The 25366-nt window shown below is 45.1% G+C and overlaps 2 protein-coding genes across 6 annotated transcripts in view; one reads left to right on the plus strand and one right to left on the minus strand.

The window, feature by feature from the left end:
- SEL1L2 (SEL1L2 adaptor subunit of SYVN1 ubiquitin ligase) overlaps window positions 1-7929 on the plus strand; it is a 73518-nt gene extending 65589 nt beyond the window's left edge. Inside the window, exons 16-18 of one of the 3 annotated variants that reach the window (XM_066236647.1) lie at window positions 1384-1556; window positions 7539-7667; window positions 7810-7929. In XM_066236647.1, the coding sequence (XP_066092744.1) occupies window positions 1384-1556; window positions 7539-7667; window positions 7810-7929 (422 nt within the window). Of the gene's footprint in view, window positions 1-1383; window positions 1557-7538; window positions 7668-7806 lie in introns of all 3 variants that reach the window. The other 2 variants (XM_066236649.1, XM_066236648.1) reach the window with 2 other exon arrangements.
- NDUFAF5 (NADH:ubiquinone oxidoreductase complex assembly factor 5) overlaps window positions 1-25366 on the minus strand; it is a 140102-nt gene that overhangs the window by 75523 nt on the left and 39213 nt on the right. For 2 of the 3 annotated variants that reach the window (XM_066235508.1, XM_066235510.1), the window contains one exon: window positions 25120-25230. The exons of the other annotated variant lie outside the window; for it this stretch is intronic. In XM_066235508.1, the coding sequence (XP_066091605.1) occupies window positions 25138-25230 (93 nt within the window). In that variant the 3' untranslated portion in view covers window positions 25120-25137. Of the gene's footprint in view, window positions 1-25119; window positions 25231-25366 lie in introns of those variants that run through there. 3 annotated transcript variants of the gene reach the window in all.

Here is a 25366-nt window from a genome sequence, read left to right on the forward strand (position 1 = left end):
GGAGAGACAGAGAGAGAGAAGGGGGGAGGAGCTGGAAGCATCATCTCCCATATGTGCCTTGACCAGACAAGCCCAGGGTTTCAAACCGGCGACCTCAGCATTTCCAGGTCGACGCTTTATCCACTGCGCCACCACAGGTCAGGCCTAATTATACATTTTTAAAGATCATCTTGGCTATTGTATGGAGAATAGATAAGATAAAAGAACGGTTTGAAGGCTAATGTAGTATTCCAGTCTTAGACAAGATGGTGGAGGAAAATGCAAGAAACAGGCATGTTTTAGAGGGAGAGCCAACTTGCAGATGGATTTGATGATGGTAGTAGAATTAGAAATAATTATCCTAGATTTTTTCCCTGAACATTCATGGTGCTGGCCCTGAGATAGGGAAGAAATTGATGATTTGGGGGGGGGGTTCACAGGTGCTAGGAATCTCTATTGGGTGTTTTAAGTTTTAGATCCAAGTAGGGAGGTTAATGAGGCAATTATAGGTCCGGGGCTTGGGAAAGACAGAAAGAAGTATAGATATCAACTCAGGAATAGTAAGCATAAAGATAACCGTAAAACTAGATGAGATGGCCTAGAGAAAGAGTTGAGATAGAGGAGAGTGGTGGGAAAAGGAGGCTGGGGAGGAGAGAAAAGAGAAAAGAAAGGAGAGAAGGAAAAGAAAGAAGGAATTGAATAATAAGCCCTTGATATTGCAAAATTTAGAAGTTGGATAGAGGAGGAGTCAGGCAAGTGTTTGAAAAGGGAGGCGTATGAGGCAGGAAGGAAATCGAAAGGATGCAATGTCAGTGATGTTAAGAGAGGAACGTGCTTGGGCAGATGGATCCAATGACTCCAGTGCTGCTTGGAGGTCTGGTGAGATAAGGACAGGGGAGTATCCAGTGGAGTCGGCTGCGTGGAGCTCGTCGACCACTTTGGAAGTAGCAGTTTCATGGAGGAGGGGGGCAGAAGCTAGATTCGAATGGGTTGAATATATTATGGGAGGTGAAGTGTGTTTGAATGACTGATGAGATTGATCTAGGAAAGATGGAGAAAGTGATGCTGCAGGAAGGAGAACAGAGCTTCAGCAGTGCAGTCTGAGAACAGAAGGGGTGGGATCCAGGTTCCAAGACTTGACCTTCCTTCAAAGAACAAAATTAAAAGGTAAAATTCACAATTTTTTATTCTTTCTGAACATTGTACTATACTGTGGGAGTTAACCCACAGTGAAGATAACTAGTACTGAGTGTTATATTTTGTATTCCATAAATTATATCTAATCCCGATCCTTGGATTCTGAATATAAACTTTTTCTTTTATGTATATCATCATTAGGTTGAGTTACTAGGATCTGCCCCCAAATCATTTGAATTCTTCTTCCCTTTCTAATCTTTCTATCAGGCAATGTGTTCGCAAGAGTGAAAATTGGAGATTACCATTACTATGGCTACGGGACTAAGAAGGACTATCAAACAGCAGCCACACATTACAGCATTGCAGCCTACAAATACCACAGCGCACAGGCCATGTTCAATCTGGCCTATATGTATGAACACGGGTTAGGTATCGCAAAGGTAATTGTGTTGGTAATAATCTTAACCTAGTAATGGCAGCTGTACGGAAAGGGAAAATTTATAAAAATGTATAAGTGTTTTGCATTTCATTGATGTCATCAATATGTAGAGGAAAGAAAAGACTTAACACTCGCTAAGTCCGTCCAATGCGCTGACACATATTACTTGCCTAATAAGAACCCCAGAGGTAGAAGTTATTTTCTCCATTTATGCCCAAGTTCATAACTAATGAGTAGAATAAATCTAATCTAGACCACTTTGATTTGTAAACTCATGCTTTTTCCAGAAATACTGATGGGCCCTGCTCCAACTCCCTTCCACATTCTGGCCTTTCCCATTAAAATTTCCATGACTCTGAAGCCCTCATGAACAAGGAGAAAATGGGAATGCAGTTAGTGGTAAACACTGAAGTGACATTAATCCAGAATTGTCTATGAAATGCTCTCTGTGAACACGGCGCAGTGCTGGGCCTCTGGAGAGGCCCATCAATAAGCCCTTGTGAAAGGGCTTTGTATAAAGCCTTGTGTGGAGGGACTGTTCTTTAGCTCAGAAGAGGGTGTGAGTGACTGCTACCTCAGGCTCGAAAAGATCAAAGCTTTTGTTCATCATTCCTTCTGCAAAACAACAATATGGTGAGAGGAATGCCTTCTGAATAAAAGGTAAAAGTGACCCCACCCCCTAGGTTAAATTCACATTAACTCTCCAACCCCCCTGGGACTCAAGAAGCACTCAGGACACAGTCCACTCTGTGAGGGAACACTGCCCGCTGGCATGCTGGCCAGCTCCGTTGGAGGGTTTGTGTTTCCTCCTGGGAGTCACGGCTGACGGCTCGCCTAGCACTTTCTTCACAATGTCAAATAGCAACTGTCGAGACATACATTTCATACATTTAGGAAAAACTTGGAAGTTTCTCTCTGGCAGGGTTCCTGTTTTATGATGGGTAGTCCCCTCTGATGAGTCTCTCTCAGTCATGGGCACATAGCTTCCTACAGAAGGTCTCTACGTATAAAACACACGCACATGCACAGGGTCTGCACGTGACCTTGGACCTGGAGGTGGGAATTTTAGATTTAGTCAATGGGGAGCCATTGCTCTTTGTCTTTATTAATTTCTCCTGTTTAGCAATTAAAAAATAATAACCACGTACTCAGGTGCCAAGTTGATTAATCTTGTTATCTCATAGTCAGGTTAACGAGGAGATACTACATTTCCCAACTCTCAAAATGAAGATGCAGATGATTAGAAGCCCAGAGCTTGTTCCGATGATTGTTAGTGAGAGCAAAACAGCTAGAACAGGCTTGCGCAGCACTGGAATTATCCAGTGATTAAGCAGGTCTTCAGCACGGCACTTCCCAGTCCTCATTATTAGTTCCTCTTTGTGCAAACCAATGGGAAAGAGGAGTATAATATTGTTACTAGGATTTCTCAGAGAACCAAAAAGGGTGCCGTATGGATTCAGGTCTTGTAAACTCTGTATTTAAGCCCCCTCAGAGAAGAAAGTGGAATATAAATCAACTCAGTAAATCAGTGTAAAAATTATGGGTCAACATTCTCATCTATTTTCAGGAAAGGACATTGGGATTAGGGTGCCGTGGGAGAGTTATCCTAAAGTAGCTTCACTAAGAAGCATCTCACTCCTCAATTTCTGACTTCTGATTAAGCTCTATAAGTTTTTTACTTAAACTGTGGCCCAGAACTGACTGCACCATTGTTCAGAGAATAAAAAACAACTACCTGGGGGAAAATGGAGAGATGACTCCCAATTCTAAATTTAGAAATTCTAAATTCTATATATAATTCTACTATATTCATCTCAGAAATTGTTATGAAACTCTTTCTCAGTCTACACTTGATTCAGAATTACATAAGAAATTTAACCAAGAATAAGAACCCATCCCTCCTGCCTGTTTCTTCTGTCCATATCCTGGTTCAGGCCTGAATTTCTACTCACACAGGCTTGCTGTAAAGGCTTCTCAGGAGTCTCCCATTCTAGCATGTTCCTACTGTGGCAGAGATAGCTCTGTCCACCAGTTAAATGTAAAGCCCCATCCACAGGGTGGTCCTGCTGCTGCAATGTGTCTCCTAAGCGGAGGGTGCATTTCTAGCTCCCTTCACATCCACGTGACTAGTTCTTACTGAGAGAATAGAAGCAAAGTGAAAGTGTCATTGCTGGACTAAGGCAGCTGAGAAGTAGATGGAGCTTCTCTCTAGTGTCTGTCCCTTCCCATCGGCTGAACGCAGGAGACAGAGGGTTTGCAGGATGGCACAGCCATGTGGCAGAAGGAACTGAGGTCCTGCTGTGATCACATGAAGAAAATTCTCCGCCAAACTTGGAATGTTGAATGTGTTAAGTCACTGCGACTTGGGATTTATTTGTTATATATATAATCCATTTAACAAAGTACTATTAGGTTTTTCTTGGTAAAGAATAACTCTGGTACTAGTGTTCTCCCCTCGACTCCCCCCAAAACATGCACATACACAGACACACACACACAGAATATATAAGCAAGCAAACACAAAAATAAAAGAAATCTCATTTACTTTCTACTGTCTAATGAAGTCCAGACTACTTAACCTGGCACTTTATGCCTTGACCTAATCTACTTTGATTATAATGGTTTGATATGCCACTATTTCCCTATATATCTTGCAGACTTCTTTTACTTCTCCTAAAAGACCTTGAACTAAACCCTCCTGACCTTTGGTCATATCCTTCTATTTGCTGGAATAATCTTCTCCCACAATTTTGCTCATTGAAGACCAATCCATTTTTCAAAGACATTTCCAATTTATCCCCTTCCAGGATTAAAAAGTATCTTCTTCTAAACTACTATAGCACTGTGCCTTAACTTTTTCTTGATACATTTATTCACTCAAATATTTATCAAGTCATTGTTTTGTGTCAGGAAGCACTGTGCTTGGTTCTGAGGATACAGGAGGGATAAGGCAGCCTGCAAAGAGAGCAGAGTCTACTCTGGGTTGAAGACCCTGCCCATGCCGTAATGAGGGCCTGACATGGCATGAGTTGGCTCACACAACTCAAATGCTATGTACATGATACAGGTGGACAGTTAATTCAGGTTGTGAATTCGGTACTGTCAGATCCAGTTTTAAAATGTTTTTGTAACATGGAGTATAAGAAACAAATGACAGCTCTGGCCAGTGGCCTAGTGAATAGAGTGTCTGCCCAGCATCTGTCCCAGGTTCGATTCCCTGTCAGGGCACACAGGAGAAGTGCCCATCTGCTTCTCTGCCCTTTCCTCTCCTTTCCTTTCCCCCTTCACTCCCTCTTCCCCTTCTGCAGGCAGTGGCTAGATTGTTATGAGCATGGACCTGGGCACTGAGGATAATTCAGTTGGTCTGAGCACACAGCCTCAGGTGCTAAAAATAGCTCAGGACTCAAACATCATCCCCACATGGATTGCCAAGTGGATCCCAGTCAGGGCACATGGGGGAGTCTGCATCACTATCTCCTCTCCTCTCACCTAAAAAAAAAATACCCTATGAGGAAAAACAATGATAATCTTTTTAAATGAAAGAAAGCATGTATATATTTTAAGATAATAACTAAGAACTCTATTCTAAAGTAAGGCAAAGGTGGGGAGGGATTATCATTTGGAGATAAATTTCAAATATATAGTTAGACCTATCCTTAGAGTGTTCTGAGATCCCATTTCCAACACGGAGGATTCCCACCCCAACAAATAATTCTCAGATATTGCAGGGTGTTTAGGAATTCAATTCAATTTTGACACTATTTATGCAGAGATTGCATCAGATTCCACAGGTTAAGGGTGACAAAACTGACCCCCACCCTCAACCTCAGATGCCAGTCACAACCCAGGCTGTTACCTGTGCTTCTGACCCACTGGCTGTAGATCAGATGTTCCCACAACCCACTTTAATTTGCTAGAGCCGCAAATCAGAAAAAGTTCTTACTTACTAAAACACTGCTCTATGACAAAAGGATACAACTCAGGAACAGCCAGCTAGAAGAGATGCATAGAGCAAGGTATGGGGGAGGGGTGCAGAGCTGCCATGCCCTCTGGTACATCAGTCTCCCAGGATCTCCATTAGTTTACCAACCTAGAAGCTCTCTGAACCCTTTGGGTTTAGTGAAGGCATCATTACACAGGCACTGATTTCCTTCCTGCCTCATATGCCTCACCCAGCCCCCAATGTATTATAAATTGTGAGGCTGCCTAGACATTAAAAGTACTTCTCAATGTTTTTTTATTAGAAACCTAGTGACTGCACTGAGAGGTCTGTGCCTCAAGAAATAAATTAATAACTGCTGCCTGCCTCAAATAAGAATGAATGCCTAAGATGCCCACGAAGGCTGCTTTTCCCTGAGCTATTCAAGTCAATCTGCCTTTCACGTGCGGGGGTGACACAGCCGTTAGAATCTGCAAGGTGCTTTCAAAAGAACACCCACTGAATTTGTTGGCATTAAGGGGTGTTTTTTTTAAAAACATTCATTTTCTCTTTTGCCAGGAAGATTTTTTTTCAGAACAGTCTGCTGAATTTTAAGTATTTTGAGCCAGAGCATTCCCTTTCTTTAACAAATCAATTTACCAGACCACAGAACCTTGGGAAAGCCTATGCAATGACAAGCAGAACACAGCTGAGAGAGCACACGACCCAAAAAATGGCTTAGCAGAGGTCTCAAGCACTCATCTCTACTAAACTCCGTGTAATGGAGTTCTGGGAGATGGAGAAAAACAACAAAAAGACACTGGATGGCCACAATTTGTGAGAAATCTCTCTTCTTGCTCCTTTTGAAAATAACCCACAGGCACCCAAGCAAAGTACAATTCTGGGACTGGCTCAGGGCATTTCCATCTTTAAAAGCAACTCTACTTAGCCTTTTCATTACATTGTTTAAGGAAAACAAAAAAAAATTAAGCAAATGAAAACAAGCCATAGTAAGTGAAAATTAAAGGAAAAATGCATATGGTGCCACATATATTAATGGGTAAAAAGGAAAAAAAAGAAAGCCCCTAGAAATATAGTATATCCTTTCAGGAATCAATTCCAGCCTGAGAACCGAAATAACTTGTTCATTCTGCAGATGTTACCCAAGGTTTGCTGTGCACTCAGCACTTTGTAAAGACTGGGAACTCAGAGAAAGCAGGTAGTCCAAGTCTTTGTCTCCAGGGACTAAAAGACACACAGATGCAGAACGAATTCTGTAACCTCAGCTCTGATAAGTACTATGAAGAGAACTAGAAATTAAATGCTGGTTGTTACCTGTGTTGTTCTGTGTTGTAGGGGAATGTACTGCTAGTCTTCTCCTACTCCTTTCCTGAGAATCACACCTAATGTTGGGTTCAGGGGTATCCAAGAAACTGTCGGAGGTGGCATTAGTTTCCTATAGCTGCTATGACAAATTACCACAAATTTGGTAGCTAAAAGCGACACCCATTTATTGTCTCCGTTCCTGGAGGGCAGAAGTCTGGGTAAGCTTGACAGGGTCCTCTGTGTCAGCTGTGTTCCTTGCTGGGGGCTCTGGGGAAGCATCCACTTCCCAGCTCCTTCAGATTATTGGCTAAATTCAGTTCCTTGTGTCCCTAGGTCTGAGGCCCCACTTCCTTGCAGGCTGTTCGCATTCCTCCTCATTCTTTCCAGGTGGCCCTCCGGCAGTGGTGGGTGGAGTTCTTCACATGCCCGCATTTCTGACTTCTGCTACGTCTCTCTAACTTTCTCTTCTGTCCTCAGCCTGAGAAAACTCTGTGGTTCGAGGATAATCCGGGATCTCTCTATCTTAAGGTCTTTCTCCTTAATTACATTTTCAAAGTCACCTTTTCCATGTAACATAACATAGCCATAGGTTCCAAGGAATAGGACATAAACCTCTTTGGCAGAGCTATGCTGCTTACCAAAGATAAATTACAATACTGTGTGTTCAACAATAACTTCTGTTTGTTTACCCCTAAGGAATCTGTACCTAATGAGTATGGGCTGTTCTCCTATTTCTAGGACATTCACTTGGCCAGGAGATTATATGATATGGCGGCTCAAACAAGTCCTGAGGCTCACATTCCTGTGTTCTTTGCCCTCATGAAACTGGAAGCCGTGCATTTGCTCCGAGATATCCTGTTTCTTAATGTAAGTCTGTCTCAAATAGGTCCTATATCTCTGAAAAGTCCAGTGAGCAACGCTTGGGTGGTAGGAGGGAGGGAGATGATGGTTCTGGATAAAGTGGGAGGCTTGGATTTTTTTTTTTTAATGGAGTGTTTCTTCCCAGCAGTTTACAATGAGGTGGAAATGGATAAAACTGGATGACAGCCTTGGACCCTACTGGGATTTATTTGCGATTGGCCTAATTGTTGCTCTGCTGATCTTCTTGCTTAGAAATCGCTATGGGTAGGATCTGGATCTTACGAAAACCTGCTCATGGGAACCAGTTCACTCCAAGGTCTCCCCACTAAATAAAAAATGTCCTTGTCTAACTCAATAATCTCCCTGTGACGGAAATGGAAAGCTTGGGACTTGTCGTATGACAAAATGGTTCACATTCTGCTTGAGATGACTGCTGGAGGGGACTAGTCACCTAAGACTTCATCCTGGTGGCCTAGTGCTGAATCGGGGATAAAGACTAACACCTTTCATGTTATTATAACAACCTTCCAAGAGGACAAGCGGGTGTGTTGGCTCCTACAGATGTACAGAGGTGGGGAGGGAGGATGGAGGAGGGCGTACGGAGGTCCTGGGAGGGCAGGAGCGCAGGAGCCTCGGCATCCGATGAGTACAGAAGTTGCAGCTAGCCCCGTCATTTCATGGGATTGTTTTTACCACACCATCCACCGAATGCACGAGAGCTCCTGGGGCGTGCTGTGTGGGGGACCGACTCAGAGCCCTCGCCCTCTGTCAAAGCTCCGTTAGCAACTGTGTAAGGAGCAATATCATTTGGGATCTCTGCAGCACTGCACACCTCTCTCCTATCCTTCCATAGAAGCCCGTTCAATTCGGTGGAGTCCCCTTTGGAGTACCCATAGAGAGAGATGGTACCAGCCTCTGGGGACAGAAGCTACAGAGTCCAGTTCTCTTATCTCCCCTGACAGGCAAAGTAGGTACGTAGGGCTGGGGGCAGGGTAGACGAGGAGTGTGCAAAAGGCCCATAACTCATGTTGAAGGTCAGGCTTGCATCTCAGCTCACATAGATCTTGAGCTATTTGACCTCTCTGAACTTCAGTTTCCTGATCTGCGGAATAGGAAGAATACTACCTATCTTAGAGAGTGGGTATGAGGCTTATGAGATAACATATGTAAAGGGACTATCACAGGGCCTGGCATCTTGAATGAACTCCATAAATGGTGACTTCTGTTTATTTATTTTTAATGTTTATTGTATATTGATTTGAGAGAGAGAGAGGAAGGGAGAGAGGGAGAGAGGGAGAGGGAGACAGTAACATACACCTGCTCCTGTATGTGCCCTGAGTGGGGATGGAACCAGCATCCTCTGTGCTTCAGGACGATGCTCTAATCAACTCAACTATCCAGCCAGGGCAATGGTGACTTTTAAAACTCTTTAAAAGCTCAAGGCAAATTGGTTGGAATATGGGGACACCTGATTTGATAACAACCTGTGTGGTTTGGGGACCCTGCAGTCAGTTCTCCAGCCAAAATCCTGAGTGTTTGGTAGGAAAAGATCCTACTTGCCTGTGTGATAGCCCAGCCTAGGGACAAGGTAAGAGTCATTCATTATGTTGATCATACGTAGGAAGCAGAATGACATGGTGGGGAGCCCTGGGTTTGGAACAAGTCAATCTGGACCTGAGGTCTGGCCCTCAATTACTCTATGACTTTGAGTATAATTTTTCTAAACCTTAGTTTTTCCTACATCAAATGGGATTAATTTCTACTTTACTGGAGAATTGTGAAGCTTAAATAAGCCTACCTTTAAAAGTGCTTTTAAAACATTGCAAATACATATATTTGCCATGAACTAACCCTGGTCTGAGATCCAGCTATTTAGAATTTCTTGTACTCAACCTGATTTACTAGCAAGTTCTGGTGCCCAAGGATCTAGACTGACTTATACAAACGTACAAGGAAGGAGAGACATCCAAATCTCGGGCCAGGGCCCAGGGGACAGGCCAGCCACACAGTTCCGTCTTACAGGTGTCTGGAGTGTGAACACGCGCAGACAAGGACAAGAGCAAACAGGAGAATATGGAAGGCCAAGGGGTGAGGCCTGGCTCCGCGTCTGGATGAAACATTGGCTCCTGGGAGGTAAAGCTTGTGAACACCTCTGCAGGCAGGAACGGAGGAAGGCCCTTGCTGTGGCTTGGCTGTGGAGTAGGACACTGTCTGATACGGGACAAGGGCAACGTGACGCGTGCATGTCCTGTTTCAGCTCACTGCTCCAAGTAAGTGTGAACAGAGGCTTTGGAAATGTGGCTGGCTTAGAGCATGTGAATCGAATGTCCATTTCTGAGCCCCTTCCCTGGAGCGGCCACTGTGGCGGTTCCCATCACCACGGGGCATGGAGGGGTGCCTGCTGGTATCTGGGCAGCTTCATGACGAGTGACCAAGGGACAAAGAGCCTCCCACCTACAAGCCACGTCTATTTTATGGTCGTGGCAGTCCTACCCCCTGCACGGGCACCCAGGGCCCCTATTCTTATTCCTCTTTCTGATGGATTCACATAAAAAAATGATAGCCTGTGGACTACAGGAAGCTTTTCAAAAACCAAATCTAATTCTATTTGTAAGTCCCTATTTCCTCTGCATTTCCTTCTCTGATTCTCTATTAAAGTGGAGTAGCCGTTCACGTACATTATTTAAAAGTCAGTAATTTTTTTTTTCCTTTGGAGCAGAGATCCAAAGTCATTTTATGAGGAACACGCTTTTGGAACTCTATGCTTTTTTCCCCAAGTCTTAACTGGTGGGTTTTAATAGGTGTGGCCGTGAGCGGCTGGGGAAGAGACTGGAGAGGGCCAGGTCCTCAAGGAGCAGGGGCAGCCCCGTGCGGGCACCCTGCAGGGAGGGGTGCGGGGACGCTGAGAAAAGGACAAAGGAACACCGTGGGACTCCCACGTGCCAGACTCTGTTTTCTCATCCCATCTTGGCGCTGAGGCCAGAGGTGGGCGTACTTACCTCTTTCACGCAGGAGGAAACTGAGGCTAGAAGTTGTGTAACTTGTCAAGAAAAGATCACATAATAATGTGATTACAGAAGAAATAATGACGCTAGAATTTGAGTGCAAAACTGACTTCAAAACATGTTCTTTCCTCTATACTACTGTTCCAGTTATCTCTTGCTGCTTAACAAATGAGTCTAAAACTTAGTAGCTTGAAACAGCGATCATTTAATGGCGTCTCAGGAATTTGGGCAGGCACGGCTGCATGATCCTTGTGTCCTGCGTGGCATCAGCAGAGGTGTTCACCCTCTGGTGGACGGGCTGTCCTGGAGAGTGCAAGACTGTGTTAGTCACAGCCCTGGCACCTTGGCAGGGGTGGCTGGCAGGCTGGGCTCAGCTGGGAGTGGTGGCCAGAATGCCTACAGGTCACATGTGACCTCTTTAACAAGTGAACAGAATCGTGGTAATTTTTACCCAGCGGCTCAGGGCTCAGTCCCAGAGAGAGTGTTCACAGGGACCCAGGCAAAAGCTGTAGGTCTCCCAAGACCTCGCCTCAGAAGTTCTAGACACTGCTTCTGCTACAGTCCATTGGTCAAGTATTAGACTGCACCTCTCAGTGGGAGGAATAGCAAAGAATTTGCAGTCATATTTAACCAACTACATATATTCTGTTTAAAACTCTAGCAAGGGTTATATAAATTTCCATGCAAAAATTGCAGAAGAAAAGTGTAGCTTAGACACTGAAGTGCTCATCTTGGAAGACAAGTTTAGACAGACTAGTCATATCCACCCCCGACTCTCCTTGTCTTCCCGTCTTTCAGATTGAAGCAATTCTGGTGTCTGTTTGGAGGGAGGAAAAGTCGTCCTCTACTCTGCCTCAGCCAGGCACATACACACACAGCTGAAGAATGCTCAGTTCTTTCTCTGCTCTGAGTCCCAGTGCCACGACGTGCTAAGAGGTGCAGTGCCCCGGGATGGGATGATAGGGACCTCCCCTGGAGCACCCTCTGCTCAGGCTCCACCTGGGCATCAAGATCCCCCCAACGTGCACTTGACTGGTGGGAGACCCGTGCCTGACCCTCTCCACTCTCACCCATCCTCATCTTCTCTCTCCGCCCGAACCCAGGTCCCTACAAACCCATCTCCTCTGTCTCATCCTTGGGAACTGAGGTCCTGCTGTTGAGATGTGACCTTGGGCATGGACTGACCTACAGTTCTGGGGAAAACAGGGAACTTCACCTTTTTAAATCAGGCACTGTGGACTAGCCTCTCGACTGGAATTTATGTTAAAAAATCAGACATTTCTTTGTACTGAATAGTTATTCTCCTATTAATGTATCTCCTAAACCTTAGTATTGATAAACTATCTGCTCCCTCCCAGCCCCCATATCAGAGCACTCTCCTATTGCTTTGGCCTGGGCGGCGTCAGGCCCTGGGAAGGAGGTGTGGTAGAAACTCTTTCAAACCATTCTACTGTTCTGGTATGGCTCCAAGAGTTTCAATTGGAGACTTACGGTCTAGAAAATGCCTTTAAATTTTTAAGATTTTATTTTACATTATAGTGTACCATATTTTAAAGTCTGTAATTAGAAAATCCAGAGGTCCCAATTTTTCATAAATCGTCACAAATTATCTGGCACAAATGTTATCTTTGCTTTATTCCATGCCCAGAAACCTCGATGAGCTTTACCTGAAAATTCTTGCAAGTTCTCCCAGGTTCTCCATCACCTTGGACTGCTCCCCCACCCCCATCATGTACACAGAGAGCACACGACCCACAGCAAATGCACTGAGCATCTCTAAAGCGACTTACTCCCCACAGAACTAGAGAATGGTTCTAGTTTTCTCAGGGAAAGCTGAGGTGGACTGTATGTACAGTTTTACACCCCTTCCTCAATAAAAGACAACTGGGACCGTGGCAATGGCTCCTGGGCAACTGAGGTTGTCTTCACATTAGGAAAACAGGAAGACTTGTATTCTTGAAACCTCTAGGGGGCCACCATGGGGCCGGGCCCCAGCAAACCAGCCCACTGAAATAGTGGGCTGCCCGCGCCAGCCCAGAGGCAGCTCTGGCTTGGCAAGCACACAGGCCCCCAAAATGAATTAGAGTTGGGCCAAGTCATGTACACATTATCCAAAGTCTAAAAGCAAGCAGGAAGGGGCTGGATGCTATGGGAGAGAAAGGGCCTAGCTTCACAAAGTCTCACCGCCATCGCAAATCTAAGTGAGGTGACTGTTTCAGTTTCGGTCCCCCAGAAGCGGCCCGTGGGACAAGGGTTTGAGTGTGAGCAGTGCTTTTGATAAGGAATCTCAGGAAGCATAGGTGGAGAAGTGAAGGAGTGAGACAAGGAAGAGAAGGAAGCTAGCACCAGGAACCCAGTCCCATGGGGGAGCTCTCCTGCGCACCTCGCCCAAGGCACAGGGAGTTGGGGACTTACCCACAATTCCCAGCAGTCATGGATGAGGGCTGAGGCTAATTCTGTGCACTTCCCACGCTCCACAGCGGCAAGTGGAGCCAGCAGGGAAAGCCCTGGGCAGGTAGCCCAGGCGCTGGCAGTTAACACGTGCCTGCTGAGGATGATGGTAGAGCACGGGGACGCAGGCAGGGGACCCATTGCCCCTGCTGCAATGATTAAGGGCTGCTTCCTGGAGCCTCCCACCCTTCCGTTCAGCAAGGTACTGAGCGCTTGATGTGTCCCTGCTCTCAGGAAGCCTGCAGCCTGTGGTGGTGCAGGAGACAGAAGACATCGTGAAGGCCCCCACCACTGCCAGGTGTCTTCCCAGACTCAGCTCACTGCATCCTCCCAGGCTCTGCCAGAGTCCCTTTCCCATCGCAGACACGCTGTGCACTGATCTGGTTACTTCTTCGGAAGCATGTAACCCTTAGCAGAGGACATTTAACGGCAGAATTATGGTGTTATGATTCTGGCTGATAAACAGTTTCTGTCTCTAAAAGAAATGCAGGTGCTGGCAGCGTAGGTGGATTGACAAATGTAAGCAGAACGTTGAAAGAACTGGATGCAGTAAATAGGCCGTAACCGGCCTCGTTCAGAAGGAACCCCTGGGGGTGGGGGTGGGGGTGTGCAAAGTGGTCAGTTTCAGCTGCCCCTCCCACCTCTGGATGCTCCATGGCTGAAGGGGGTAGTGGGTGGCAAAAGGTATGGCTTAAGGAACAGAATAAATTATACTAAGCCAGCACAGTAGTCCTACAAAGGTGCCAGCTGAGCATGGGAGTTCCCAGTTGACTCCCGTGGAGTGCTTGCGTGGCTTTCCCTGGCCGGAAACCTCCTGTCTCGAGAGCGAACCTGGGAGAAGAGTTTGTGTCTACGTAGCTTCCTTGAGAGGAGATCGCAGGACTCAGTAGTGAGGGCGTGGGGGGATGAAAGTTTACTATTGAGGTCACTGCTGGAGGTAACGGGGATTCTGTTTTACTAAAATCTGAAAAGTTTACAAAATATCTCCCAGAGCTGTCTGTCTGAAAGGCAGGAGGCTGGACACTTACGTACCCACTCCCTTCTCCATCAGGGTGTATAACTACCCCCTCGCCCCTTTTAGGCTATTTCTCAGGGTCTTTGGGGAAGTCTCTGAGGCAGAAAAAAGACCCGACTCGTGCCTTCCCTTAGTGCTAGGCAGTTAGCAGGAGTTTGAGGGAGTAGGAAAGAGCCCTCCACAGCTGCAGCTGAAATCAGGTGAGCAGTGAAAGTATTTGCTTCACGAGAAAGGTCTGCTGAGCCCCAAGGCCCTGGTCATCATCCATCAGTCCATCCACTGGACTCTCTCTGATGGGACTCCCTATCTGTGGCAGGCTGAATGTTGGCACCTAAAAGAGACCCCTGGAACATGTGTTACTGTATATGTCAAAAAGGGCTTTGCAGAAGTGATTAAATGAAGGATCTTGAGATGAGGGGATTATCTTGGATGATCCAGGTGAGGCTTAAATTCAATCACAAATGTTAGGAGGAAGGCAGAGGAAGATTTGACACAGAAGACGAGGAGGCAATATGATCACAAAAGCAGAGATTGGAGTGGTAGGGCCACAAGCCAAGGAATGCCAGCAGCCATTAGAGACTGAGAGAGGCCTGGTGGATTCCCCTCTGTGGCCTGTAAAGGCAGTGTGATCTGGCCTCCAGGACTGTTAGGAAATAAATACCTTTTGTTTTAAGCCATCTAGTTTGTGGTAATTTTTTTAAAATTTAAGAAACATTTTTGATTGATTTTAGAGAGCAAAGGGAGGTGGAGAGACAGACAGAGAAAACATCAGTTTGTTGCTCCACTAACTCATCGATCATTGGTTGATTTTTGTATGTGCTCTGACTTGGGATTGAACTTGCGACCTTGGTGCAAAGTTGGCGTATGGGGACAATGTTACAAACAACGGAGCTACCTGGCCAGGGTGGACTTTCTGGTCATTTTAACAGTAGTCCTAGGAAAGTGATATCCCCTCTGTCGGTAGCTCCAAGCCAGCGCCTTCCTTTGTATCCTTTATCTGAAGAACACATATTCTTGCCCCTCCTCTTGGAGGACATGCAGCCAGCTAGTGTCCCTTGCTCTCATTCTCTCTCCACTGGGTGTGTGTCACACTCCTCTATACACCCCAAACTCCAGGGGCCACAGGTCACGGTCTCCAATTTGCCTCCCTGGAGCCTTTCTCCCTCAGTTGAAGTTTAGGGGAGAGCTCCCTCTTGCCCTCCCCCATAGGAAATGCAACCGCAATCAGAAAATCCCCTAATTGTGCCTCCACTGTCCTAACTCAGCCCTTAAATATCCCAACCACCACCCTCCACCTCTTTGCAAGTCTGGCTCAGGACATCCAGCCCCACAGTTCAGAAAACTGGCTCCTTTTGTTAATTCTCAGCCTTTGGGCCTCTGATGGGACTCCCTATCTGTGGCAGGCTGAACGTTGGCACCTAAAAGAGACCCCTGGAACATGTGTTACTGTATATGTCAAAAAGGGCTTTGCAGAAGTGATTAAAGCAAACTCCTGTTTTATCCCCCACCAATCCCTGACAATTCCATCATCAGGAGAGCGCTTTCGACTGGGAGGGAGTGAATGGTCCCAGCCCTAGACGTGCCAGGAGCTGGTGCTGTGGCCTCAGCCCAGTCACTTCATCTCTTCAGCTTCGTCAGTTTCCTTCCTTGGGAGAAGTAGGAAGCATCTAGAATCCCAAAGCCACAAAACCGTCAGCGGTTTGCACAGGTGCCACTGGGAGCTGTAGCAGGTGAGAGGGAAGGGGTTCCTCTGCCAAGAACTGGTGTCTGCACCCCAGCTAAGGGTCCGCCGGGTCAATGTGCAATGGGTTCGCAGAAGGGCTGCTGCCAACTTTATGTCACAGCCACAATGAAACACTTGAGGCATCAGAAAGAGAATTTAATTTTTTTCTTTTAAGTTTAGAACCATTAGAAAAAAGGAAGAAAAAGAAAGAAAGAAAACTGGGGGAGGGGTGGAGACACAAGCCTTGGATTTCACATTAAGTTTTGCCCCACAAGAGGCTGCAGGTTCCACACACTCCCGTCCTCCCTTCATTCCTTACTCTGCTCGAATGAGTTGTTTCCCATCAAGTATTTGCTTGTATAGGCTTAATATAGAAAACGATTCACCTTCTCCAAGCCTTTTTATATGAAAAGGTACCAACCCAGAGCAACAATAAATGTGCCGTTCTAACCATAGCTTGTTATTAACAAGAAAAAAAAATCATGAAATTAAAAACAGTTCCCCTAGAACTTGAGGGGAGTCATGTACTCCACGTGCACTTCCAGAGGCACAGGGTACCCGAAGCTTTAAGGTTCCCCAAACTTCTCAACCCCCAAATCTTCTCTTCTCAGACTCTGCTTCTGGGAACACCCGAACCAATACCATCAGATGGATGGTATGGCCCCATTTTCCAGAAAGGACTTCCTGCCTCAGACAGCAAATCAGCATCTTGCCTAAGGTGACACGCCCAGTTAGAGGGAAGGTTTGGGGTCAAACTCAGGGCCACTCCCAAACCCAGTGCTCCCACTATCTTCCTCTCCCCCACTCTATATAACTACAGTTTCCGATGATTTCTCCCTTGTCCGGATGGACAATGGATGTAGTAGACGCCATCGGAGCCCCACTGTGTCCCCTCAGCCCAGTTCTGAGATCACCTGCACCTTCTGCAGACAGGCCCCTGCCATCTGTGGCTTCCTACCTCAAGCTCCTGAATTCTCTGGCTGAGGAGGATCGCGGGCTGCAAGAGCATTCTTGCTGCACAGGGCGGGCGGAAGTGCCACCGAGTTCGTGTTCTCAGTTTCCTTGCTTGCCCCTTGCAAGGCTGATCCTGAGTATTTTCTGTAAGGCATCTCAGAAGGTGTCAGCAGGATGGAGCCCCGCTGCAGGGACCTGCTCATTAACACATTTGTTTCTGGCTTTCCTCCTGTTCCCTCTCCAAACTACCTGCACTCAAATTCTTATTTCTGGGTGTGCTTTTGGGAAAATCAAAATCAAGGAAGAGTCTAAGGGAAAATCTCATTAAATATACTAGAAGACACAGAGATAACTAATAACCAAATGGGAAATAAAATAAATATCTATTTATAGATTGTACGCTCTGTGGGAGCAGGGATTATTTTATATTCAACATCATATCTGTAGTACCCAGCACTGTCCTTGAATATAATTGACCTCAAATACTTTTTTTTAAGTTCTTAGGTTTCTTTTTTTTTTTTTTCTTTTTTTTTTATTTAGAAAAATAAATTTAACAGGGTGACATTGATCAAGAAGAGTACATGAGTTTCAGGTAAACGTTTCTATAGCATTTGAACTGTTGATTATGTTGTATACCCATCACTCAAAGTCAAATCATTTTCTATCACCACATATTTGTCCCTTTTTACTCCCTTACCCCACCCCCTCCCCTAATTCCCCTCCCCCTGATAACCACTTCACTTTTATCTGTGTCCCAAAAGTACGCTTCTCCAAAAAAATTTTTTCTATATATTATTTATTTATTTTAGTGAAAGAGGAAGGGAGAGAGAGACAGGAACATTGAGCCATTTCTGTATGTGCACTGACTGGGGATCGAACTGGCAACCTCTGTGCTTTGGGACAATGCTCTAACCTAGTGGTCCCCAACCTTTTTTGAGCCATGGACCGGTTTAATGTCAGAAAATATTTTCACGGAACAGCCTTTAGGGTGGGACGGATAAATGTATCATGTGACTGAGACAAGCGTCAAGAGTGAGTCTTAGACAGATATAACAGAGGGAATCTGGTCATTTTAAAAAAATAAAACATAATTCAGACTTAAATGGAAATAATGTAAGTTATTTATTCTTTCTCTGCGATCAGTACCAAATGGCCCAGGGACTGGTACCGGTCTGCGGCCTGGGGGTTGAGGACCACTGCTCTAATCAACCAAGCTATCTGGCTAGGGCCCAAAAGAATGCTTTTTAACCTAGGCAAGTTACTTCCAAAGTTCATAAGGAACAGCAAGGATAATTCTGTAAAAGGAGAGAAGTAAGAAATGGGAGCATGACTGAGACAGCTGTTTACCTTGATAACACTATAATTTTGAAATTATCATTTGTAGGCTCTGGCCAGTTGGCTCAGTGGATAAAGTGTCAGCCTAGTGTATGGATGTCCCAGGTTCAATTCCTGGTCAGGGCACACAAGAGAAGCAACCATCTGCTTCTCTCCCCCTCCCTCTTCCCTTTCTCTCTTTCTTTCCCTCCCACAGCCAGTGGTTCAATTGGTTCAAGCGGGGCCACTGAGAAGAGGTCAGTTGGTCCAAGTGCATCAGCCTCAGGTGCTAAAAATAGCTTGGTTGATTAAAGCACTGGCCCAAGATGCGGGTTGAAAGAAAGAAAAAAAGGAAGGAAGAAAAAAAGAAGGGAGGGAGGGAGGGAGGGATAGAGGGAGGGAAGGAGGGAGGAAGGAAGGAAGGAAGGAATAAGTAAATTACCATTTGTAAAGATCTAAGTTCTTAGACAAGGAACTCTCTTCACCAGGTGGTCTAGGGGTGAAGGACGAAGGGTTTATCCTCCTAGTATTCATTCATTCATTCACTCATTCATTTACTCATTCATTCATTCATTCACCATGTTTCCCCAAGAGCCTAGGCAGTGCAAGCCCTTGTCGCTGTGTATAGTTGCCTTTTATTAAGTAAAAATTGCTATGGGTAAGCATTTAGGACAGTGTCAGGTCCACAGGAAGCACTCTGGATTATCTATTACTACCTTATTTCAGTATTTCTAAAATTTCTTTCCAAATTTTACCATTTCCAAAATTAGGATATGCTTGAAATGAATAGCACTTAGATTTGAAGAAATCTGTGTTATTATTTGTTCTGTTCCACTTGACAGGAGGCCCTGTAAAGGTCCAGGCTCTTCGCTCATTCCACCCCAGCACCATGCTGAGACCTCACAGTGCCCTGTGAATTGCAAAAAGGAACGAAGCCTTCCCCAAGGGGACCCTCACCCCACCACACACAGACTGCATGCCATCTCTCCCCTCTGAAGTCCTGAGGCACTCTGGTCAGACCTCTTTTCTGGCTTAGCTCATATTCTATCCTGAACTACAGTGTATGGCCTGTGTTACCCACACCACTGAAATAAAGGCAGGGTCCCTATGGCAACAGTTAACCAAAGGAGGAAGGTGGAAATTTTGTTTGTAAAAGCCCCTTAGGTACTTGGAAGACAGACCTGTGGCCTCCTTTGCGACTGAGCACCAAACCTGTAATTCTCCAGATGAATGAAACTCGGGAAGTCAGAGAGATGGCGTCTGCCTCAGCCTTTGGAATCACCTGAGTCCCAGTCCCCACCCTTCCCTCTATTTCTAGTGTTCTTTCAGTGAGAGCCGGTGAGTCTGTGGGATTCTCCTCCCCAATCTCCCCCTCTCCATCTAAGTGCAAGCACAGTTTAGACTGGGACTGCTCCTGCTTACCGTGGTAGGGCTGGCCCTGACAGAACAAGAACCGGCATCTGAGCATATGCATGGGATCCCGAAGGAGGTGTCTGGACATTGGACGGCTGCATTTGCCACTTGGGAAGTGCAGGCCATATACCTCGCCTTGTTTCAGCCACAGCTAGCAAAGCAGGATCAGTGCTGGCTTTTCAAAAGCCTTTAACTGTTTCCACAGCATTATGCACATCTGAGAGTCTGGTAACAAGTGCTGTGTCAACAGCCCCTTGGGATAATGAGCTGTCAGCCACTCCTCCACAGCTCAGACAGGGAAATTGACCAGGAGACCAGGCAGTTGTTCAGCTCACTGGATTCTTAAGGTCAGAGTGTCCTCAGATTCTCCGGTCTCATTTTAGACTAGCCCCAGTCAGGTTTCCAGAAAACTGATCCTAGTATTCTAGGAAGTGAAATCTGAGGCTTACTAAATGTACCATGGGAGGTCACTTCTATTTTGAGATACCATGCACTCAAACCTCAAAATCAGAGTCTCTCAGGTCCAGTTTTCCTTTGAACAAGTGTAATACAGTAGTTTATGTTCACTTGACATAATTTCAAATATGTGAGCTATGTTCTATACTTAAAAAACAACTTGGTATATTCTGGGCACCCAACTTTTCCCACAGAGAGCAAATTAGTTATCTATTGGTGTGTTAACAAACACATCACTGCAAACATAGCAGACTAAATACAAACATTTATTCTCTCTCAGTTTCTGCAGATCAGAAATTTGGGAGTGGTACATCTGGGTGATTCTGGCTCAGGGTCTCTCATGGGTTGCCATCAAGGTGTCAAAGGGGACCACAGTCCTCTGATAGATGGGGAGGGGAGCTCTGCTTCAGCAACGGCACCTTGCCCCCGATTCCCCTCCGCTGTGCTGCTACACTGCCCTCACAGTGCGACATCTGGCTTCCCCTGAGCGAGTGATCCCCGCAGAGCAAGGAGGAAGCCGTGCCTTTTGTGACCATAAGTGACACACTTTCACTTCCATACTCTACTTTTCGGAAGGGTAGCACTAAATTCAGCCCATCCTCAAAGGGAGGACAAGGAAGCTCCACCTTTTAGAGAGAAGCACATAAAAAAAATCGTGGATAAATTTTAGAACGACCACAGATACCAAAGCATTATTTCCTTATCTGTCAACAACTTAACAGTGCCCTCTGCACCTTCCATTATTTTCAAATTAATTTTTTAAACCAACAAGATAAATATCTGTCAAGTATCCAGGCAGAGAATTCAAGCATATCAATTTCTGGAAGGGCAGGTCCACTTATAGTAAGTTTCCTGAAGATAAACTTCACATTATTGACAACAATATAACACCCCACCTCCCACCCCCAAAAGATTATAACATCTCTTCTTGGGCAAGAGAGGCTAAAATAACTTATAAAGAAATATAATCATCACTGCACCAAGTATCCTTCTTTTCCCCAATTATCAATTAACATTCATTTCTTTCCTACACAGAAGCTAATTCATAGTACTTTTCTTCCCTCTTTACTTAAGGGATATTAACCGAGTATAAAAACTGTACACATCTTCAACTGTGTTTCCACCTGGTGGATAAAAATGGTACTAAGGGTTTGAAAAACAAAACTCGCTTCATAGCTACTTCATGCATTAATTAACTCTTCTATTAATATGTGTAACTTTTTACAACAGGGGTCCCCAAACTTTTTACACAGGGGGCCAGTTCACTGTCCCTCAGACCGTTGGAGGACCAGACTATAAAAAAAAACTATGAACAAATCCCTATGCGCACTGCACATATCTTATTTTAAAGTAAAAAACCAAAACGGGAACAAATACAATATTTAAAATAAAGAACAAGTAAATTTAAATCAACAAACTGACCAGTATTTCAATGGGAACTATGGGCCTGCTTTTGGCTAATGAGATGGTCAATGTGCTCTTCTCACTGACCACCAATGAAAGAGATGCCCCTTCCAGAAGTGCAGCTGGGGCCGGATAAATGGCCTCAGAGGGCCGCATGCGGCCCACGGGCCGTAGTTTGGGGACCTCTGTTTTACAATCATATCACATAATGGATGCCTATGATCTCAGCAAATCCTGCAAAAGTTATTTGCATAAAGCAAACAACCTTGCTCACAAACATCAAGTTTCATGTATACTGCCACCTCTGGAATTCTCCTGGCCAATAATCTGAAATATTAAAGACCAGAAAAGAATGCAAAAAGTCTCCCGGCAGCCAACAGATGTTCCAGTGGGCACAGAGGGAAGCTCTGAGACTGACAATGCATTTTCCTTCAAAGAGGAGTCCTTCCCAGACCTTGTTTCTCCTTCCTGCCCACATGCTATCTATAGAAACCTTCCTGCTCCCTTTCCATTCTGAGCTCACAGCAAGTCAGAAAGAACAGGAAGAAGTGACCCAAGAATGTTCACCTTTGTATTGAGACTGACAACTGTAGGTAAATACGTGTTGGAAAACAGACACACACAAAAAACCATATAATTCTTGGAGCCAGTCAGTGTAGATATAAGCAAAGCAGTACAACGTGAGTTTGTGACAATAACTGTGGAGCTATAAAGAAATGATTATGGTCCACACACTGGGTAAGAATGTAACATATTTTGGAAACATTTTGATAAGAACTTTTTAAAAGTTTTGTTGCTTAAAAGGATAAGTTCAGAAGAATGAATTTCTTGAAGGTTCTAAACCAGGGGTCCCCAAACTACGGCCCACGGGCCGTATGCGGCCCCCTGAGGCCATTTATCCAGCCCCCACTGCACTTCCAGAAGGGGCACCTCTTTCATTGGTGGTCAGTGAGAGGAGCATAGTTCCCATTGAAATACTGGTCAGTTTGTTGATTTAAATTTACTCGTTCTTTATTTTAAATATTGTATTTGTTCCCGTTTTGGTTTTTTACTTTAAAATAAGATATGTGCAATGTGCACAGGGATTTGTTCATAGTTTTTTTTATAGTCTGGCCCTCCAACAGTCTGAGGGACAGTGAACTGGCCCCCTGTGTAAAAAGTTTGGGGACCCCTGTTCTAAACAATTAAAGCTTGATGCTTCGAGCTGACATAACTTAAAAGTAACTTTACTACTGTTACATTAAAATAAGTAACTTTACTATCACTCATGTTAAAACAATACGTGTCCTCAATTAATTGTGTTAATTTTTCTTTTCTTTATTTTTAAAACCAATAGAGCTTATTTTTGAAATAGCCCAGTATAGATTCCCCCCCAGCCCCATCCACTGTCCACACAGTCACTGTTAGCAAGAAATAAACAAAAGTAATATCCTTGGTAAAAACTTTACAATGTATATAGCAAGGTAAAAAATAAAAAGTATAAGTCTCCCTCCTAGTTCCTGCCCACCACCTGCACCCGACAGACATTCAAACCCAGTGACACACAGACACACCTAGTTCCTGTCCCTTTCCTCAGCAGTCATCACTTATGTCTGCATTCTTCACAATATTAATGCCTAAAATACCTCTTTCAGGAGACAGAGACAACATGAAATTTACCTGTCCCTCAGTCAGCAGTCTGCGCTTCAATCCGTACACTTCTTTTCATTGTGGTTCTCTTCTCCCTTAAATTCTGAAAATTAAACTTAAAATAAAAAAAAAGCTTCCCCAAACTGTATCACCCAGGTATTATCTTTTGTGTTAAAAATAAAATAGCTACTAAGAGTATCCCAACCTCTAATATTGATAAATTTCCTTACTGAAGACAGCAAGAATAATAATTTTGTTCTTATAAAACTTTGGGTTTTAACTGTAACTTAGTCTTCCAAAGGGTATGTTTTTCCCATAATTTAATTCAATTTGAACGTAATGGAGTATCTGTGAGTACTACACTGTGTGCAGGGTAAGGCACAGCCCCATGCAGGGAGAGCCTGGAGCTGTGGTGGAGCTGGGGGCGGGGGGGTAGTGAGCAGAGGGGGGCAGCAGGCAGAGAGAAGCAGGTGCCATAACGACCTGTGTGAGGCTAGAGAAGAGGGGGGACCACGCTGGGACACGACGAGGGCCGCGCATTGCTCCCCACGGCCATGAGAACAAGCTCGGCGCTCCCTGTGTGCGTCCCAGCCTCCGCCCTGTGTCCGATGCCACCTTCTTCCCCTCACTGAGCGGTCTGAGCTCGGTTGCTCCCTGTGTGCGTCCCAGCCTCCGCCCTGCATCCAATGCTACCTTTTCCCCCTCACTGAGCGGTCTGAGTTCAGGTGCTCCCTGTGTGCGTCCCAGCCTCCACCCCGTGTCCGATGCCACCCTCTTCCCCTCACTGAGCGGTCTGAGCTCAGGTGCTCCCTCTGTGTGCGTCCCAGCCTCCACCCCGTGTCCGATGCCACCCTCTTCCCCTCACTGAGCGGTCTGAGCTCAGGTGCTCCCTGTGTGCGTCCCAGCCTCCACCCCGTGTCCGATGCCACCTTCTTCCCCTCACTGAGCGGTCTGAGCTCGGTTGCTCCCTGTGTGCGTCCCAGCCTCCGCCCTGCATCCAATGCTACCTTTTCCCCCTCACTGAGCGGTCTGAGCTCAGGTGCTCCCTGTGTGCGTCCCAGCCTCCACCCCGTGTCCGATGCCACCTTCTTCCCCTCCCTGAGCCGTCTGAGCTCAGGTGCCTCCAGAGAACTCGTCACTCATAGTGGGCTCTATTAGAACAACAGCGCCGATGTCCTGCGAGGACAAAGGAGAAGCACACGACAAACAGCCCTTTCCGTCGCTGCGCAGAAGGTTTTGTGTGTGACTTTGCCTCCTTAACTGTCCTCACCCAGATTTTAGAGGTAAAAAGAAACTAAGATGAGAATTCTGAAGCTTTCAAAAAAGTGAGGAGGGATCCAATAAACATACACACTCTTCTGAGGTAAAAAACAACTTCTTACCAGCTCTGGAGGTACATAAACTTCTGTTTTCTTCATGACAAAGAGGACTGTGTGACAAATAGTTTTGGCTTAAGTTTCTTACAATAGTCATAGTCTTTTTATTCTGAGTCTTTTTTTTTAAAAGATTTTATTCATTTTAGAGAGGACAGAAAGAAGGAGGGCAGAGCAGGAAGCATCAACTCCCATATGTGCCTTGACCAGGCAAGTCTGGGGTTTTGAACTGGCGACCTCAGTGTTCCAGGTCAATGCTTTATCCACTGCACCACCACTGGTCAGGCTCTCTATTTATTCTAAATGAACCAGAACTCTAGAGAATCTACCAGCTTGTCCTTCCCCTCGTGCCCATTGGCATGGTCCTCTTAGAGAAATAACAGAAGATCAGAAGGAGAAAGAGGTACAAAATGTCAGCATGTGTGATGTCCCAACAACTCAGCGATTTTAATATGTGAACATATTTTTGGATTTTTCAGAGAAATATCATCTTGCTTTTGGGCAGACTCTGCAAATAAGGCACTCAACTCACCAGAAAATAGTATCTACATGAAAACAGAAACCACGTGAAACTGAAATGGTTACTAAATACAGTATATTATAAGGTTATTCTAATTATTTGAAATCTCCTAGTAAATAGCTAATATATTGCTTCTTGCTCCGAAATGTAGTAATTTTAGATGTGCAAGTTAACGATCTCTGATGAACAATCCGGACGACATTGACATTGAATAAATATTTATTGTGATTTTTTCCCCTGTGACATAAGATCGTGTATTTTTCCCAGCTCTCCAAATGACGCCGTTGCAGAACCTCTTTCTGCTGGTCGTGCCTGAAAGTAAAATGATAAAGATTAAAGACATTAGAAATAGATAAATATAGAGTCCTAATGAAACACTTTAATGCTGTCTTATATTTTAAAAAATCTCCCACCCTACATAATAAACAATACAAGCAAATGGAACATA

This window comes from Saccopteryx bilineata, chromosome 6, assembly GCF_036850765.1.
Source record: "Saccopteryx bilineata isolate mSacBil1 chromosome 6, mSacBil1_pri_phased_curated, whole genome shotgun sequence".
In the NCBI taxonomy this organism is placed as follows: Eukaryota; Metazoa; Chordata; class Mammalia; order Chiroptera; family Emballonuridae; genus Saccopteryx; species Saccopteryx bilineata.